The sequence below is a fragment of the Nycticebus coucang genome, chromosome 4 (assembly GCF_027406575.1).
Source record: "Nycticebus coucang isolate mNycCou1 chromosome 4, mNycCou1.pri, whole genome shotgun sequence".
Lineage (NCBI taxonomy): Eukaryota > Metazoa > Chordata > Mammalia > Primates > Lorisidae > Nycticebus > Nycticebus coucang.
In genome coordinates this window covers 2,818,802-2,836,564 of record NC_069783.1, presented here as the reverse complement: position 1 = coordinate 2,836,564, position 17,763 = coordinate 2,818,802, and the positions used below count along the sequence as shown (strand labels likewise).

Below are 17,763 nucleotides of genomic sequence, written 5' to 3'. Positions count from 1 at the left end.
TGCTGAACAAGTGTGGACACTTCATTTTGGGTCCTCACCACTGCCTTTACCTGGGGCATCCCTGTCTGTAAGCCAAGTACTCAGCACTCAGCGCTCAGCCAAGCTGGGTGCTCCAGATGCATCATCTCACACAACCTCACAAGGCCCGGCAGTCGGCTTAAGAATCATTTATTTTAAAAAAGAATTGTAAATTCCAAAAATGAGAAAACTGAGGCTTAAGGAGTCTGTGTAACATAGTGAAGCTCAGACTGTCAATCAAAGGCCTGTCCAGCTGGGGATACAGCCGAATCATCTCAGGAGCTGTGGAACAGGTGGCTGTTTGCCCAAGTTGATGGGGAAGAGGGCAGAAGAGCCCTTGGGTTGGCAACAGGGCCAGGAGAAGGAGAAAGAGGCAGTCTTCAGCCCTGGGGGCATTTGGGCAAAGACGCTGGGGACAGCCCTGTGGAGCCAAGGGCTGGGCTGGCAGGGAGTCTTAGTGACCAGGTACTGGGGAGAATCTGCACAGGCAAGTGGTGTCTCTACCTCTTATGTGGGCATTGCCCCCACCCTGCAGTCCAGGATGGTGGGTGTGGGGCAGCAGGGAGACATCATGGGCAGCAGAGGCTACCAAACAGGTGAGGAAGAGCTGGAAGGCCTAGTGAGGACAGAGACCAACACCCCCACTGTGGCATCAGACCCTTTAGGGCCAGGAGCAGTGGCGCCCCCAGCCCTGGCAGAGTAGGCTCAAGCATCATGACAGCTTAACCATAGCACATTCCTGCTGGCTACACATGTTTGGGAGAAGTCTGCATGATGGGTAAGACTCGTCCATTAAATATTTACCTCCAGTCCTTAAGAGAGTGCCTCCTTAAACAGAACAAACCACTCTAGGCCAAAGCGCTCCCCTCCTCACAGCTCCAGGCCCCAGGCTCATAATGCCCAGAGCAGTGGGAGAGGCTGGCTAGGACATCCCCCGCATGGCATCTTCACATGCCCACGCACCTGTTTGGAGCCCGGGCGGCACCCACCAACACTGGTCAGCACGCTTGCTCAGCGTCCAGGTCAGGTGCTATCTATCATGGGATCAAGGATCCTGACTGCTGTGTCATTCATAAAGGGGAGTACGTGGGGACAACACAGATGTTTCTCCCCAGAGGAAGGGCTTCTCGGTCTCCCATAGAGCTCTGTGGGAGCTCACCACATCCTCACCTTGCAAACCCTGTGCTCTGCGGCAGGAGAAGGCGGCAAGGCAGTCCCAGGACCTGCCTGGGAAGGCTCCAAGACGTGTTGTCAGCAGAAAAGGGAGGTAAGCAGTGATGTGTACCTGTGAGCCATTCTACAGTCATTCTTAAAACAGTCACGTACACCTGTATGTGGACGTGTATGTGTGTGTGTGTGTGTGTGTGTGTGTGTGTCATCTAGAAGGCATCGCCATGGTTCCTGTGTGACCACACACACAGCCCCCTTCTCATCTGACACCCTGTCTGCTCATGTCTCCGAGTAAACCACGTGTTTGCAGGTCATGAAGAGCTGGGGTGGGCCAGGAGTGGGGCCTAGCCGCAGGGAGGAGACCCTCCTCCGGTGACAGCCCTCCCCACACCCCCTGCACTACCACCGCAGCCCCCACCCTGCAGACATGGGTGGGGCCTCCCTGCCGGGTCTGCTGCAGACAGAGCAGAGGTTTAGGGGCATCTGGACGAGTGGCCAAGCAGGAAGCCAGTGGACTCATGACGGGGCAGCTTGTGTGCACCCAAAGGACGTAAGTGTGAGTGGGAAGAAGAACTGGACTCTCATACACAGCCTGGGCAGAGGACGCCAAAACCCGGGCAGCTTGTACCCATACCTTCCGCCAGCACGGGCAGGGCCTGCTGCTCCGGCTGCCCATCCTCCACTTACGGCTGCATTCTACCCCAACAGCACCAGGCCTTCTCACACCCAGCACACCTGAGAAAACTTGCTATCACCTTCCAAGGGGGTGGATGATTAAATGTATGGATCTATCAAGAAACTCCTGTCTAGAACTATGAAAAATGTGAGATTTTACTCAACTCAGTATCATAGGTATCATAGCCTCAGTATCATAGGTGTTGGCAAAAGACTCCTAGGTCAGAGACAAAGGACTTAGTTACTTACGATGACCGCAGGGCCAGGGTAGGGGCCTCTCTGGGCAGGTCCCTGAGCTCCCATTTCAGCAGGTTTGAGGAGAAGCAGGCCAGCCCTTTATTATTAAGTAGCCATGCCTGCCACTCACCTTCCAAGGCGGTATGCAAACCTGCTCTTGTCTCCAGAGGGGCTGGCAGCGGGCAGGGAGCTGCTGTCTTTATCTTCCGAGGCAGTTCTCTCTACAAACATTCTGAAGGAGATGACCACAACAAAGGACAGCCAGGGCCTCCTTTGGAAAACACGCAGAAACATGGGACCCCACGACAACAGTCAGGTTGTGTGTGCATGTATGTGTGTTTTCTTTGAGAACTGAGGATATTTATTAGGGATTCTAAAATAAAAAAAAAAAAAAAAGAACTGAGGATAGGGTGCTGGCAACTTCTGAAATGGCTCTAAGGGTTTCTGTCTCCCAATATTCCACCCCCTGTGTGAGCTGGACCTGGTGCGATCATGCTGTGAGCTGACCAAGGACAGGCCCACGTGACAAGGGACCAAGGACAGCTCTGAGAAGCCAAGGCTGTGAGTCCAGAGGCTCCCAGGGAGCTGAATGCTGCCCAAACCATGTGATAGTCCATCTTGGTTCTAGCTGGAGACACACCCTGAAGTAGAGTCCCCAGCCCTGGAAATTCCTAAATTTTTCTGCCTTAAGCCACTCAGTTTGGGGTAATCTGTCATATAGCAATCCATAGCCAAGATAACTATTGAAGAAATTAAGAGAACAAATGGTCCAGGCTCCGGGGTTCACACCTGTAATCCCAGCAGGGGATTTTCCCTGGGAGGCAGAGGCAGGAGGATCCTGTGAGCTCAGCATGAGGCCAGCCTGAGCAAGAGTGAGACCCCATCTCTACTAAAAATAGAAAAACTAGCCAGGTGTTGTGGCAGGTGCCTGTAGTCCCAGCTACTCAGAAGGCTGAGAAAAGAGGATGGCTTGAGCCCAAGGGTTTGAGGTTGCTGTGAGCAAGCCCAACAGCACTCTATCCTGGGCAACAGCCTGAGACTCTGTCAAAAAAAAAAGAGAGAGAGAGAGAGAGAGAGAGAGGGAGGGAGGGAACAAAGGACAACACATCTCATAATACAGTCTGAAGAATTTGTATTGTTCTTGTTTTGGAATCTGGGTTTAAAGCAAAGCAATATTGTATCTACTTGGATAAATGTGAAAAGGAACCTGTATGTTAACATAATTTACAGGAACGTTGGTCAGAGTTAGGTCAATTGTGTTCCATGTAGAAATGAAGAGAGTCAGTCATTCAAGACCTTGCTACCCTCATATGCAAGATGCTTAATTAACTACTGCAATACTTAAAGATTTTATCTTAGAGTTGGGAGGAAGGCAGAGCTTTGTGGAAGAGCAAATCTGAGTACTAATAATCACATAAGAAACATCTGGGTGACAAATACGCAGGAACTCTTAATTCCCTGGAAATGGCCCCAGAAACACTCTCCCCTCTGCCCCGCAGCCGCGCCCCTCCCTGCGCCCAAAGCCCTCGGGGTGCGGTCCAGGTTGGGTGCGGTGGAGGGGTGGCGCGGAAGGGTGCGGTCCGGAGGGGGAGGAAGGGGGTGCAGTCCAGGGGGTTGGGGGGGTCCCGGGCTGCGCGGCTCAGACGCTCTCCTTGTCGAACTCGCAGAGGAAGTACATGGTGATGTGGCAGGCCACGTCGTTCCAGCCCCCTGAGGCCACCAGCTCCACGCAGTCCTCCTCGTCGAAGGCGTTGTTGGGCTCCCCGGGGCGCCACCTGTTGAAGGTCTGCATGGGGGAGCGGTCGGCGTACACGAAGGCGCCCTCGCGCTCCAGGTCGTTGATGCCGATGAAGACGCGCGCCAGCCCGGCCTGCGCCACGTAGGCGGCCATCAGGCCGTTGGCGGCCTCGTCCTTGGGCATCCCGAGGGTGCCACCGCGGCGCTGGCAGGACAGCTGCGCCTCCGCGTACCGCTTCTCCTCCTTCACCAGCAGGTAGATCTTGCTGTCGGTCTCCCGCACGCCGGCCACGGCTGCAGGGGAGGGCAGTGCTGGAAGGGGAGCCCTGCTGGGGGGAACTGGGCGGCCCACCCCTGGCGGTGCCCAGCGGGACCAATGCCCAGCGGGACCAGTGCCCAGTGGGCCAGGGCAGGAGGCAGGGACGGCAATAGGACCACCTACCGTTCTTGATGAACTTCAGCTCCGCCATCAGCTGGGACACCTGGTTGTCCATCTCCCCAATGGCCTTCCGCAGCTGGCTGCATTCACAGGGGATGCCTGCGGGGACGGCCTGGGTCAGAGGCTGGACCAGGGGAGGCCCTGCACTGTGCAGGCCTTTGAGATAGAAGGTGGGAGGGTTGTAGGGGTGTGGCTGTCAGGATGATGGTCTCCAGCCTCACCCAGACACAGGGGTGGGGCACCCAGTGGGCAGGACAGTAACCAGAGAGCATCAGAGAGAGAGTTGGAACATTTGGAAAAGTGGAGGCAGTGCCCACAGCACCCAATGGTGGCTGAGTGTGGGAGGCTGGCTGGAGGAGCTGAAGGAGACACCACTGTCCAGTAAGGGGCTCCAGGGAAGACCGTGCATGGCTGGCTGGTCGTGGGACTCGCAGACATACACAGGAGGGTCAGAACTGGCATCGTGACATGAGGGGCTCGGGGAGGGAGCTCAGAGCAGCCCCACACCCGGACCACCCACGGGCCAGAGAGGCATGTGGCCCAGGGGCTTCCGGGGTGAAGGGGAGGAGGGCTCAGTACTCAGAGGTCAGGGGTGGGAGGGGAAACTGAGGCCCTGGGTAAGAATTCTCGGGAGATCAGATGTGGAACTGCCAAGGGGCTGAGAGCCTAGGAGGGTGGAGGGGCTTTCAAACAGCTTTGCTCAGTTTTGAGGTGAAAAACACGTGTGTGTCTAAATGATGCTGGAAGGCGGCTGGCAGGAAGGGACATCAGAGACAAAGACACCTCCATCCTCACAAAGAGAGAGGACAAATTGAGTGTCCAGGACAGGCAGGAGGTGGGAGCAGAGAAGTGAGACGCTCCCTCCTGGCTGAGATAAGGGCGGATCTCTGGAGTCCTTCTAGGTGGAGATGTTGCTTCAGCGCTCGCCCTACATGAGGCTGTTAGTGCTCTACACCAGGCACACACCGTGGTCAGCCCCGCTGTGCGCAGAGCAGAGAGTCTCCCCTGCCAACGTCACACCCAGGGTGTGGAGCGCGGTTCCAGCCCAGGCAGGCAGTCTGGCCTGAATGGCACAGAAAGCTGCTGTCTGTGCCCCCTGGATGGACAGGAAGCCCCAGCACCAGAGCGCCCAGAACACACCGGTGCTCACAGGTCCCTAGGGCTGAATGACAAAATGAACCCAAGTCAGCCATCCCTCATGGGAGTGCAGGCCGCTTCTCAGACTGCGCCTCTCTGCCAGTCCTTCGGGGGGTGGGGGTGGGGGGTGCCCATGAACAGGCACCTGCTCCTCAGCCTCTGCAGCTGGGGCTGCCACCTTTCCTGGGGCCTGGAGCCCATCAGCTTTGGCCCCCTCTGCAGCTGAAGCTGAGCAGGCTTCTTAGAGCCCACTACGCTTCCCTGCTTCTCACACACAGCCTGTGTGCTCACGCTGGACATTTGAAAATTGATGTTGCTATGGGTTATGTTGCTTGTTCTAATGGAAATTTTATGTAATATAAATTTTAGCTTCAAGCTCCCTGAGGCTTGAGGTAATAGAGGCTTTCCAGAGAGTGTCCAGGAAGAAAGAGGTGGATTCCTGTCCTTGTTTTTCTCCTGAACTTTCTGACCCACATGACCCGCAGGGACCTCTTACCTCGCAGTACAGCCTCAACCATGGGGCATCCCTCCCCTTGCCAGGCCCCTCACCCTGTTCTCTTACCTCCCCAAGATTTCAACCAAGTTGTTCGGGTTTACAGGGGCCAGGGTGTGGCCCCAGGAGAAGGGCGCTTGGTCCCTTCCAATGATAGTGGATTTCAGACACACTGGCACTGACCAAGTCTCAGGGAAGGCCACTCTTAAACGGTCACTCCTCCTCATCTCTGTGGTGTGTGAGGAGTGTTCTCAACAGGGATTTTTACCCAGAAATCTATTGCCTGTCCTTGCTCCAGTGCCCAGATATCAGCTCTTTCTTGGACCTGGCCTTCTGCATGGCCCACACAGCTAAGGGGACGCAGTGGTGCACATGTCTGAGGAAGAAAGGCCTGTTTTAGTAGGTGGGTGCCAGGGAGCAGGCCAGGGTGTGGGGCATATGGGAGAGAGGGGGTGAGCCAGGGTATGCAGGGGGTGGGGTGTGCAGGGGTGGACAGGGGTGTGGGGCATGCAGGAGGTAGGCCAGGGTGGGCTGGGGTGTGGGGCATGCAGACATGGGCGGGGATATATGGAGGTGGGGGCTGCAGTGTAGGGCCTACTGAGGTGTGGAGTGTGCAGGGGCGAGTTTCTGGGAGTAGGAACTGGATTCCTGTCCTGCAGGGAGAGCAGAGCAGAGGGGAAGGAGAGAACAGAGGATGACGGCAAGAAGAGGCAGAGGGGTTAGGAGGCCCCCATCTTAGTCCCTTGGCATCGGGACGAGGATGCTCAACAGGGAGGCTGAGCTAAGGCTCCCCGAGCTGGACCAGAGGTCCCTGGTGAGCTTTCCAGTCACAGCAGAAGGCTGTGGGAGAATAGCTACAAGGATGCCTGCAGGAGCCCATGACCCAGAAAGTATAAAGACGGGGATCCTGGGAGCCAGGAGCCCCTGGACGTGAGGACTGATCACGTGAGGACGGGGTGTCCCGGCCTAAATACGGACACAGGTACAATAACGCAGACGGGCAGGCCGCCTGCAGCCCTGCGAGGGTCATCCAAACCTCAGGCAGAAGGAAATCAAAAGGCTGGAACACGGATGTGACAACACAATTGTCAGACACGTGGGCCCCGCTTGTAAGCCTGTTGTATTTTTATTTAATGGTTTATATTTTTTTCAAAAGCACAATTTTTAATGCATTTTATTAAAAAATGCTTGGGCCCTGTATGCCATACCTGGTTCTCCATTAGGGCCAGGGGGTCCTATGTCACCAGTATCCCCTTTCTCACCTGAAAATGAAAAGGAAGGTCAAAGTCACCAAGCAGAGGTGGACACATTCCATGAGTTCTAAAATATCAAGGTTTAAAACGGTATTTCTGTGACGCACAAAGTGCTGGACTTCTCCTTGACCCTGCTTCTGCCAGAAAGTATAGGCTGGATTCCACAGAGAACTAATCCTTCAGGCCGTATTCATATTATATGTATTACGCATTGTGGGGTTTTAGGGATTGTCAGGCAATCATTCTTTAAGTCAATTCTGGAAAATCAAGACGTTTGACAGAAAACTTTGCAGACACTGTCTCATGAGCCCTAACATGAGGAAGGGGAGATGGCCTCTGATGGCTCCTGCACGTCCCCTGACAGCGGCAAATCCAGACAGAGCAGCCACTGCAAGCCAGGAGATCTCAGAGATGAAAAGATAGCACCACTTACAGCCTCCACTTGAGGCAGTGTTCTGTCCTAGAAGGGCCCAGATGCCTGGCCGGTCAGGTAGGATGAGCCACTCGGCCCCTGCTCACCTTGGCTTTTCGCAGCTTATACAACAAGGGGGTTGAGCATAGTGTTGGTAAAGAAACTTTCTAATGGCTCTGAAATTAAACAAGGAGTCTTCATATTAGGACCCATGGACATTCCTAAAGCCTTATCTGTCTTCTCACTGGGAAACCTACACGGCCCTGTGACATCTGCAGACTGAGATCCACCCGCACAAGCGGGGACACAGAATACCAGGTCCCCCAACCAGTTCCTGTGCTTTTTCACCAATCCAAGTGCAGCTTGACAAGCTCCAGGTGACATCTCAGACAAAGGAGATCAAATGAGCAAAGTCCAGTGAGGTGTCTCGGCAGGCTGCCCTGGGTGCGACACTGGGACCGGCTGGGTACAGGTGGTGTGCTGAGTGTGCACACAGCCCCACTGCACAGCAGCACTCCGTGCACGCTGCTCACAGGCAAAAACAACCCCAGTGTCCATCAGCAGGTGAAGGGAGCAGGGAATGTGGTCACCCGGCGGCGGGAGATTACTCGGCCTCAGGGAGGGAGGGGACCTGACACAGTCTACAACACAGATGAGCCTTGAACACGTTACACTGAGTGAAACGTGCCAGGCACAGAAGGAAAAGTATCGCCCTGATTCCCCTCGTGTGACACATCTGGAACAGGTAAGTTCCAGGGACAGAGCAGAGGCGAAGTTCCAGGGGCTAGAGAGGAAGAGTGCGGAGCTACTGCTGAGCAGCTACTCAGAGTGTCTTTGGAGTGATGAAAACATTTTGGAAATAGTGGTGATGGCTGTTCAGCTCTGCAAATATGCTTGATGCCACTGCCCTGAGCACTTAAAATAGTTAAATGTATTTAGGTTTCTGAAAGCACAACTGTCACTCCTGACCAGGCTTGTCTGTGCCCCCTGCTGAGTCGCCCCCCACCTTCCAGGCCAAAGGCCCCTTTCTATCAGGGACAGGCCAAGTGGGGCAGCGGGAGGGAACGTGCCCACTCAGCCCCAGCCCCAGACTGTGCCCTCAGGGGCCCTGGCTTAACCCGCCCCAAGGCAGACGCAACAGGCTCCCTCCCTGCCTGCAGGTCTCAGGGCAACTCCACACCAACCACCGACCTCCCCAGCTCTGTGTCTACGTTGCTGACCATGGCAGGCCTCGGAGGGAGACTTCCCAGCACAGGCAGGAATAAACTGGCACTTCAGAGGACGCACACTGATTTGGTGAGGGGGGATTGAGGGCAGAGCCATTGCGAGTAGCCCCTGAACTATCCTCGTCACAGGGAGAGCGTGACCTGATCAACCCTCCTCACCAACATGGTGTGAGTCAAATGCAGCTGCAGAGGCGGTGGGATTTGAAGCTGCAGGTATTACCTGGGCCCATCTACTGCTGCCATCTGCACCCTGTCCTCCCTGAGAGCCATCCCATCAGCTCAAAAAGTCAGGACCCCACACCGTGGGTACGGAGACATGCTGCTTCCCAACCTGGTCCCTCAGTCACTTAAAAGAGGCTCTGAGGGCTTCAACCAATTCATTACAGAAGTTGCAGCTAGGAGGTCAAAATCTGGCTCAAGCACCTGCTCCAGAGCCTCCTGCTGGGCACGGGGTAAGCCCTGCTAAGTGGAGAGCCCACACACACACACACACACACACACACACCCCGGCCACAGACCAGCCACTCACTCTGAGCCAGACACACCCTAAGCGCAAACGTGACAAAATCATTCACGCATAACACAAATGAGCAAGACACAGGGAGCAGGCTCAGCCCATGGTCGTTCTCGGCTGTCCACAGCTCATTGGTAACAACGAGCCTGGGCAGAGGGATAAGAATCACATCACAAATACCTTTTGAGCCAATGGGACCGATCTTTCCATGGCGACCCACACTGCCTTTCTGTCCTTTGTCCCCCACATCTCCTGTAGAAAACAACAAGATCAAGGTTGGTTGATGCTCAGGGGATGCAGTGGCCGCCTCCTCAACAACACACACACAGGCGACATAATACACATCATACACGCACACCGGTGACCTGACACACCTCACACACACACAGAGGTGACCACACATCACACACACATGTGCAGGTTACCAGACACACACACACACACACACACAGAGGCAACCTGACACACACACATGTACATGCACCTAGGTGACCAGACAACAGACACATAGGTCACCGCACACACATCACACACACACTGGTCACCTCACACACATCACACACACACGTGACCAGATACACATCACACACACACACACACACACAGAGGTCACCTCACACACAACACACACACTGGTGACCTCACACACACACACATGACCAGACACACATCACACACACACAGGTCACCTCACACACATCACACACACATACACAGGTGACCAGGCACACATCACACACATGCACAGGTGATTCAACATACATCATCCATGCCCAGGTGATCTAACATGTATCACACACACAAAGAGGAGGCTAATGACAGAACTCAGTCTCTCCAAGGTCACACATATGATGGTGACTGGACGGTTCTTCCCAGCTCACCTGTTGACATAGCTTCCAAAGGACGACACACTTCCCCTAAAAGTCACACACACCATGGAACAGAGGGGACCAAAGGGACACCCCTGAGTCCCGGCCTCAGCCGAGGTGCATCCACCTGTGACTGGAGGAGAGGATGGTCCTTCCTCCGTCCCAGCTCCTGCTCCCCATCCAGACCAAGGCCAACCCCAGAGCCTGGCACCCTGGGAACATGGGGAGTGCCAGCTGGCAAAGCCATGGGCCTCCTCTGGTGTGTGAAGGGACACTTGCGGGTGCCAGAGAGTTCCAGGATGCTGCATCAGACATCTCCTCATGACCAGTTCCACTTCAAACGCCTGGTTCTATGTGACCCGTCACCGGTTACCATGCCTCGGAGTGCTGAGCAGGGCCGTGAGTCCTCCAGCCTGTGTCCCACCCCTCCTTCATTCACAGCAAGGGGGCACCATGACCCCACAGGGCATCCCTCTGATCATAGGCTCAAGGCTGAAGCACCCCCTCACCCAGCCACCAAACAACTCAGAGGGCAGGAGTTCTCCGCGCTGAGCAGTCTTAAACCCTCAACCAAACCAACAACAGCAAACAGGAAGGCAGTTCTATGTAATAATTTTTCCATGGGCATGTTTACGAGCAATTTGGGTTCTGTAATCATTTTCTACATGCACTGTGGCAGAAACTAAACACAATTCAGTGCAGGCCACTCTGCAGGAGCTGCCTGGTGGGAGGGACTCACTGCACACAGACAAATCTGTGCAGGCCGCTCTGCAGGAGCTAGATGGTGGGAGGGACTCACTGCACACAGACAAATCGGTGCAGGCCGCTCTGCAGGAGCTAGATGGTGGGAGGGACTCACTGCACACAGACAAATCGGTGCAGGCCGCTCTGCAGGAGCTAGATGGTGGGAGGGATTCACTGCACACAGACAAATTGGTGCAGGCCCCTCTGCAGGAGCTAGATGGTGGGAGGGACTCACTGCACACGGATGAAGCTCCATGCTACGGTGCCACCAACTCCATCCCTGAGGACAACCCTGCCAGGAACACTTGGCCTCATTTTGTTAAGTAGACATAATGTTCCCTAAATTCTGAAGAAATGGAAACCAGAGGACCAAGCACAGGCTTGGGGATGAGCTACAGCTAAAATGGACAGACACACACACACAAAGCCGTGGCAATGGCTGGCATTTGCTTGAGAATGAAGCACTGATTTACAAGACAGGTCTACGTGTGTCTCTTACTTGCTTACAGAAATGACTCCTTGAACCGCATGGCAGAGCCAGCACAAGAGCCGCAGTCTGCTGGTCTGCAGTCCAGGGCAGCTGGGCCATGTGCAGCCCGGGAGCCCCCAGGGGACACCCTGACTGGCCAGGACATGGTCTGTGTACAGGCACCATGTGCCACCCTCTGCACACGCATGGCAGAGCTCAGACTGTCGGGGCCGTCAGGAGAACAGCCAGGCACCTGTGCCATGTGTGAGAAGAGGGAGGTGCCTTGGGAGAGCCTCACCCAGCCCGGGGTAAGGAGGACATGCAAGAGGGTGTGGCACATCCACTGAGCAATGGCCCCCTGCAGAGTGGGGAAGAAGAGGACGATAAAGTTGGATTTGTGTTTAGGAAGAATCTGGTGACACTTGTGGAAGAGACTGAGGAGGACAAAGGTAGAGGCGGGTGGGCAGGTCAGAGAAGAGGGCGGTTAACACAGGCAGAACCTGCTACATGGACACACACGTACTATAGACATGCATGTGTGCATGTGCGTGCTGTATACACATCTATGTACTGTAGATACACGTGTGCACACATGTGCTGTATAAACATATGTACTGACACATGTTTGCATGCATGCGCTATATGCACGTGTACATACAATAGATACACGTGTGTACATGCACTGCTGTATTACATAAATGTACTATAGATACACGTGTGTGCATGCACATGCTGTGTGCACATATATGTACTGAGATACACGTGTGTGCATGCACGTGCTGTGTGCACATATATGTACTGAGATACACGTGTGTACATGCACTCTGTGTGCACATATATGTACTGTAGATACACGTGTGTGCAGGCACTGCTGTGTGCACATATATGTACTGTGGATACACGTGTGTATGTTCACTGCTGTGTGCACACATATGTACTGAGATACACGTGTGTATGTGCACGTGCTGTGCGCACATATATGTACTGTAGATACACATGTGTACGTACACTGCTGTGTGCACATATATGTACTGTAGATACACGTGTGTGCATGCACATACTGTGTGCACATATATGTACTGAGATACTCGTGTGCATGCACGTGCTGTGTGCACATATATGTACTGAGATACACGTGTGCATGCACTGCTGTGTGCACATATATGTACTGTAGATACACGTGTGTAAGTGCACGTGCTGTGTGCACATATATGTACTGAGATACACGTGTGCATGCACTGCTGTGTGCACATATATGTACTGAGATACACATGTGTGCATGCACTGCTGTGTGCACATATATGTACTGTAGATACACGTGTGTGCGTGCACTGCTGTGTGCACATAGATGTACTGAGATACACGTGTGTGCATGCACATGCTGTGTGCACATATATGTACTGTAGATACACGTGTGTATGTGCACTGCTGTGTGCACATATATGTACTGAGATACACGTGTGTACGTGCACGTGCTGTGTGCACATATATGTACTGTAGATACACGTGTGTACATGCACTGCTGTGTGCACATATATGTACTGTAGATACACGTGTGTACATGCACTGCTGTGTGCACATATATGTACCGTAGATACACATGTGCACGTGTACGTGCTGTGTGCACATATATGTACTGAGATACACGTGTGTACGTGCACATGCTGTGTGCACATATTGTACTGAGATACACGTGTGTGCATGCACATGCTGTGTGCACATATATGTACTGAGATACACGTGTGTGCATGCACGTGCTGTGTGCACGTATATGTACTGTAGATACACGTGTGTATGTGCACTGCTGTGTGCACATATATGTACTGAGATACTCGTGTGTACGTGCACGTGCTGTGTGCACATATATGTACTGTAGATGCACGTGTGTGAATGTGTGTGCTGTACACACGTCTATGTACTACAGATGCACATGTGTGTACTATACACACATACATACTTTAGATACGTGTGTCAGGCATTATGTGCATGTTCACGTGCTCTACACACATGTGCATACGGGGTTGGACAATTATGTCCACAAACTCATGCTAGAAAAAGGGCTCCATGCCTTCCTGCTTATTATCAGTACGGGCACCTCTGAAGGCCTCCCGTGGGGAGCTGTGCGCTGACGCCAGTGCCTGCTCCACCCTTCAAAGCACTTTCTCTAGGATGAGTTCGCATACTTAATTTTCAAACTTCATATGACAACAGCTTTGATAGCTATTCTAGGAAAAGAGTCCTAAAATTGCTTTGAAGGACGGACGAGATGCTGGCATCGGTGCAGAGCTTCCCAAGGGGAATGCTCTGGAGGTGACTGTAGTGATATTCAGCATAAGGTCTGTACCACTTCTTCTGAGTTCTTGAACTTAATCATTCAAACTCATGTACACATAAATGCATACATATACACAAACCACATACATGCTCTACACACATAGGAAGACATTGCGTACACATGCGTGATGCACACGTCTGCACATACAGCTGTGTACACACAGACCCACACGCATACCACAGTATGATATACGCACATACACACTGTACCACGCACACGCGCATGCTATACATATACACACATACATGCACACCCCATATAAATGTGTATACACAAACAGCACCACGCATAATCAGACATAGATAAAAACACCTATGCAAAAACATGTACACATTGTATTCATGTAAACACACATGAATACACACTGTACACATGCACACGCGCATACACACACACTATACACATTAAACACATGTGCACACGTGCACAGTTACACATAGGTACATACACATGCATATAGGTAGGCACATATACACAAATACACATGCATGTGTGGGCAGGTACACACATGTAAACACATGCTAGATGCACAGTCGTGTGCATGGAGGTCATCAGCCTGGCAGGCACAGAGCTGAATCCAACCCAGACCACGAGCAGCACCCAGGACCCCTCACCACACCTCACCCTCCTTCTCCTATCCACACACTGGGGCCTGCTGTGGTCTGAGCTGTTGCCTCTGATGAGAATACTCTCTTTGGGTATATTGGGAAGGAAGAAAAAGGAGAGAACCATTGAAATCCCCTGAGATTGTTCACACATTCTCTACTCTGCAACAGCTGGCCTTCTTTGCAGCAGATTGTGCTAACTTGCAGACATGTGCTGGAAACTAACCCTTAGGCAGAACAACAGAAGTTCTCCAAGGAGAACAGATCAGAACAAGAGCTCTGAGGCTTCCTCCTACTGCAAGGTCTCAAGCTCCTCCAAATGACGGTGAGGTTTTGCCAGAAGCCTGAGTCCTGCCGTGGGCACCTGGACGGCAGGGACGCTCCACCCCATTCACACCCCTCCCTTTAAGCTGGAGGAGCACAGCCCATCACTGCCCACAGCCCAGCCACTGCCCACAGGCCAGCTCCCCCTGCCCCTGGGTCTGTCCTGCTTCCTGTTTCAGCAGCTAGGAGAAGTGAGCACATCTTGGGGGCACAATAAATATTTATGGAGCGAAATGATAAACTGACAGTTACAGCTACCTTTAAAAAACATGTTAACATCATAAATGCACCACAGGCTCTGCTCCTTGTTGGGGATATAAAAAATACAGAAAAGAATAAAGAGAAAAATGTGAACGCCCATCACCTGACTTTATTTTCTATCTCATTTTTTCAACTTGTTAATTATATGTCTGTTCTCATATCATGTTTTACTCAAGGACATTCTGTCATGACCGGCCAGTGCCCTGCTTAAAGATGAGCTTAAACAAGGAAATTTCTTAAAATTCTACATAATTATTGCTACTGTTCAATAATCCAAACAAATCTCACTTGTTCTCTATAAGCTGGGAAGTAGCAGACCCCAAACTAAAGCTGCTCAATTTCTCAGTGACGGTTTCAGAACCCCCGCCAGGTTACCCTGATAATTATTTATCGACTGCTACGCAGGCTTCTCAGATTGGAGTCACCTGGTCAGGAACGTTGCCCCCACACACAATGTCCAGCCTGAGGGGACTCTCGCATAGAACACACACCCTGACGTGGAAGTTTAAGTCACCCGTGAATATGAGGCACTCACTAAAATGACATGAAAAATATTCACATTTAAATTTAATATTAAATAAAAAGATGTGAATTTACATACACAATGTAATTACAACAAAGCAAAAAAGGATATAAAAAATTCCAGAAACAATTGGAACGAGGTAGCTTCTTAATGCAGCCCAAATTCAGCTTCAGACTGCCCTGTGGCTATCTGCCTCGATTCCCCTCCCTGGGCCTGCCTGTCTCCAGCCTTTTATAACTTTGTGCCTCCCCCCTCCCCCTGCAGCACTCAGCCCCAAGGAGACACGAGACATTGTAATCAGAAGACAGGAAACAGAGAGTTAGGCTGTTCTGTGCCCAACAGCCTCATTCCTGTGAGGAGATCTAGAAATAGTAACGCCATGGTAGTCCCCTTTGCTTGCTCTGGCTTTGGAAAATGCGAATGCGCAGGTGATGCTGAGGAGAAAGAGTGAGGAAAGTGCTAACCAGCGAGGGTGACAGGTGGCGGAGGTGACAGGAGTGGGCGTCCACATTGACGGGAAATGAGGCTGTGCTATGTGTGCACAGAGCTCAAACATTCCTCCAAAATACATGGATGAAATGACATCATGGAAATGAAGCTTCCACCTTAGGCTGAAATATGAATTCATCTATCTGCACAAGAAAATTGAGGGACACCCGTTTTATCACTGTGTAAATTTTACAATTAGTCGGGTAATAAGTAACAATGTATCCATAGCATGTCCAACTTTCATATAAAATATACTAATGACGTTAAAATAATAAGCACTTTGTATTTCTAAGATAACCCGAGAAGGCTATGAAGCAGGGAAGCCATCCCCACTTTCTTAGATGAGCAAATACCTCAGGGTCCAGCCCACCCTCTCCAGCTCTCTGCTTACCAGAGCCAGCTACACCAGTCCTGTCCCTGCACCCCAGGGCCCGCTGGGTCTCTCCAGGACCTACAGGAGCCAGGTCCTGTGACTCCCTGCCTCACCCACTCACGTATTTGCTCAGCAAACACAGGCAGAGCATGCATGTGAAAACAGAAGAGAAACTGTTCTGGAGAATGGGCTGCATACGGGGTCACATAAGAATTATCTTGAAAGTCTTCTTTAGGGCGGCGCCTGTGGCTCAGTCGGTAAGGCGCCGGCCCCATATACCGAGGGTGGCGGGTTCAAACCCGGCCCCGGCCAAACTGCAACCAAAAAATAGCCGGGTGCCTGTAGTCCCAGCTACTCGGGAGGCTGAGGCAAGAGAATCGCTTAAGCCCAGGAGTTGGAGGTTGCTGTGAGCCGTGTGAGGCCACGGCACTCTACTGAGGGCCATGAAGTGAGACTTTGTCTCTACAAAAAAAAAAAAAAAAAAGAAAGTCTTCTTTAAAGTTAGTTAATAGCTCCACTTCTACCATCTTATTCTAGAGAAATATTCAGTGATATTGTACAGAAGATACAAGTATAAAAATGTCTTACACATCGAGAAGAAAACAAACCCAAAAGGGTTCAAAAAGACAAGCCCCAAAGACCAAAGACATAAAAGAAATGCAGTGAAAACAATGGCCTATCTCATTCAGAAGGAGAGGAGCAAAGAAAAAGCACAGGCAGGTAGCATTTCACCCCCGCCAGGCTAGCAACAGGTGGGGGAGGGCGGGCGTGAGGAGCAGGCAGAGAGGGTGGGGAGGGCAATTTGGCCATATTTACCAAAATTCCAAACGCACACACATTTTGGTGTCGCAATTACACTGCTAGAAATTTACCTCCAAGCTACATTCAAACACATAACAGTGACATATATATGTGGTTACTCACTGCAGGGATCACCCGGGAAAATGGGACCCTCCATTAAAACGGGACAAATTCATGCTGTGAAGACCAATTGCTTTAGCAAAGAATGAGGACAATTCTGTATGTACTCATATAGAATCATCTTCAAGACACATCACAAAGCAAAAAGGGCAAAATGCAAAACTATACATATATTGTGCAACTTTTTGGCAAAACAGGAGAGGAATCCATTATACACACGCTTCCCAATTCATAAAATCTCTCTGTAAAGACAAGTTCACAATTACAGGAAAGAGACTTTTCACTGTAAATGCCTTTTGGTATAGTTAGAAATTTGAACTGTGTGAATGTCTCATTTTAATTAATCTTTTATAATTAAAGAAAAAATAAGACATAAAAGTCAATCCTTGAGGTTGGTGGAGGGATCAATTGCAAAGGTCACCAGGCATTTCTGGTGGTGACAGAGTGTTCCAGACATGACTGTGCCAAGAGTTTCACAAGTGCATGCAACTGTCAAAATGGTCTGTGAAGCTAGTGAATGATGCCCCATGATTATATCA

At 51.7% G+C, this 17,763-nt stretch overlaps 1 protein-coding gene across 2 annotated transcripts in view; it reads right to left on the bottom strand.

Moving 5' to 3' along the window:
- Positions 1-3,222: 3,222 nt before the first annotated feature.
- COLEC11 (collectin subfamily member 11) overlaps positions 3,223-17,763 on the bottom strand; it is a 35,826-nt gene continuing 21,285 nt past the window's right edge. For both annotated transcript variants that reach the window (XM_053589656.1, XM_053589655.1), the window contains exons 4-7: positions 9,492-9,563; positions 7,115-7,168; positions 4,280-4,375; positions 3,223-4,131 (exon numbers count right to left, since the gene is read on the bottom strand). In XM_053589656.1, coding sequence (XP_053445631.1) covers positions 3,740-4,131; positions 4,280-4,375; positions 7,115-7,168; positions 9,492-9,563 — 614 coding nt within the window. In that variant the 3' untranslated portion in view covers positions 3,223-3,739. The remainder of the gene's footprint in view (positions 4,132-4,279; positions 4,376-7,114; positions 7,169-9,491; positions 9,564-17,763) is intronic.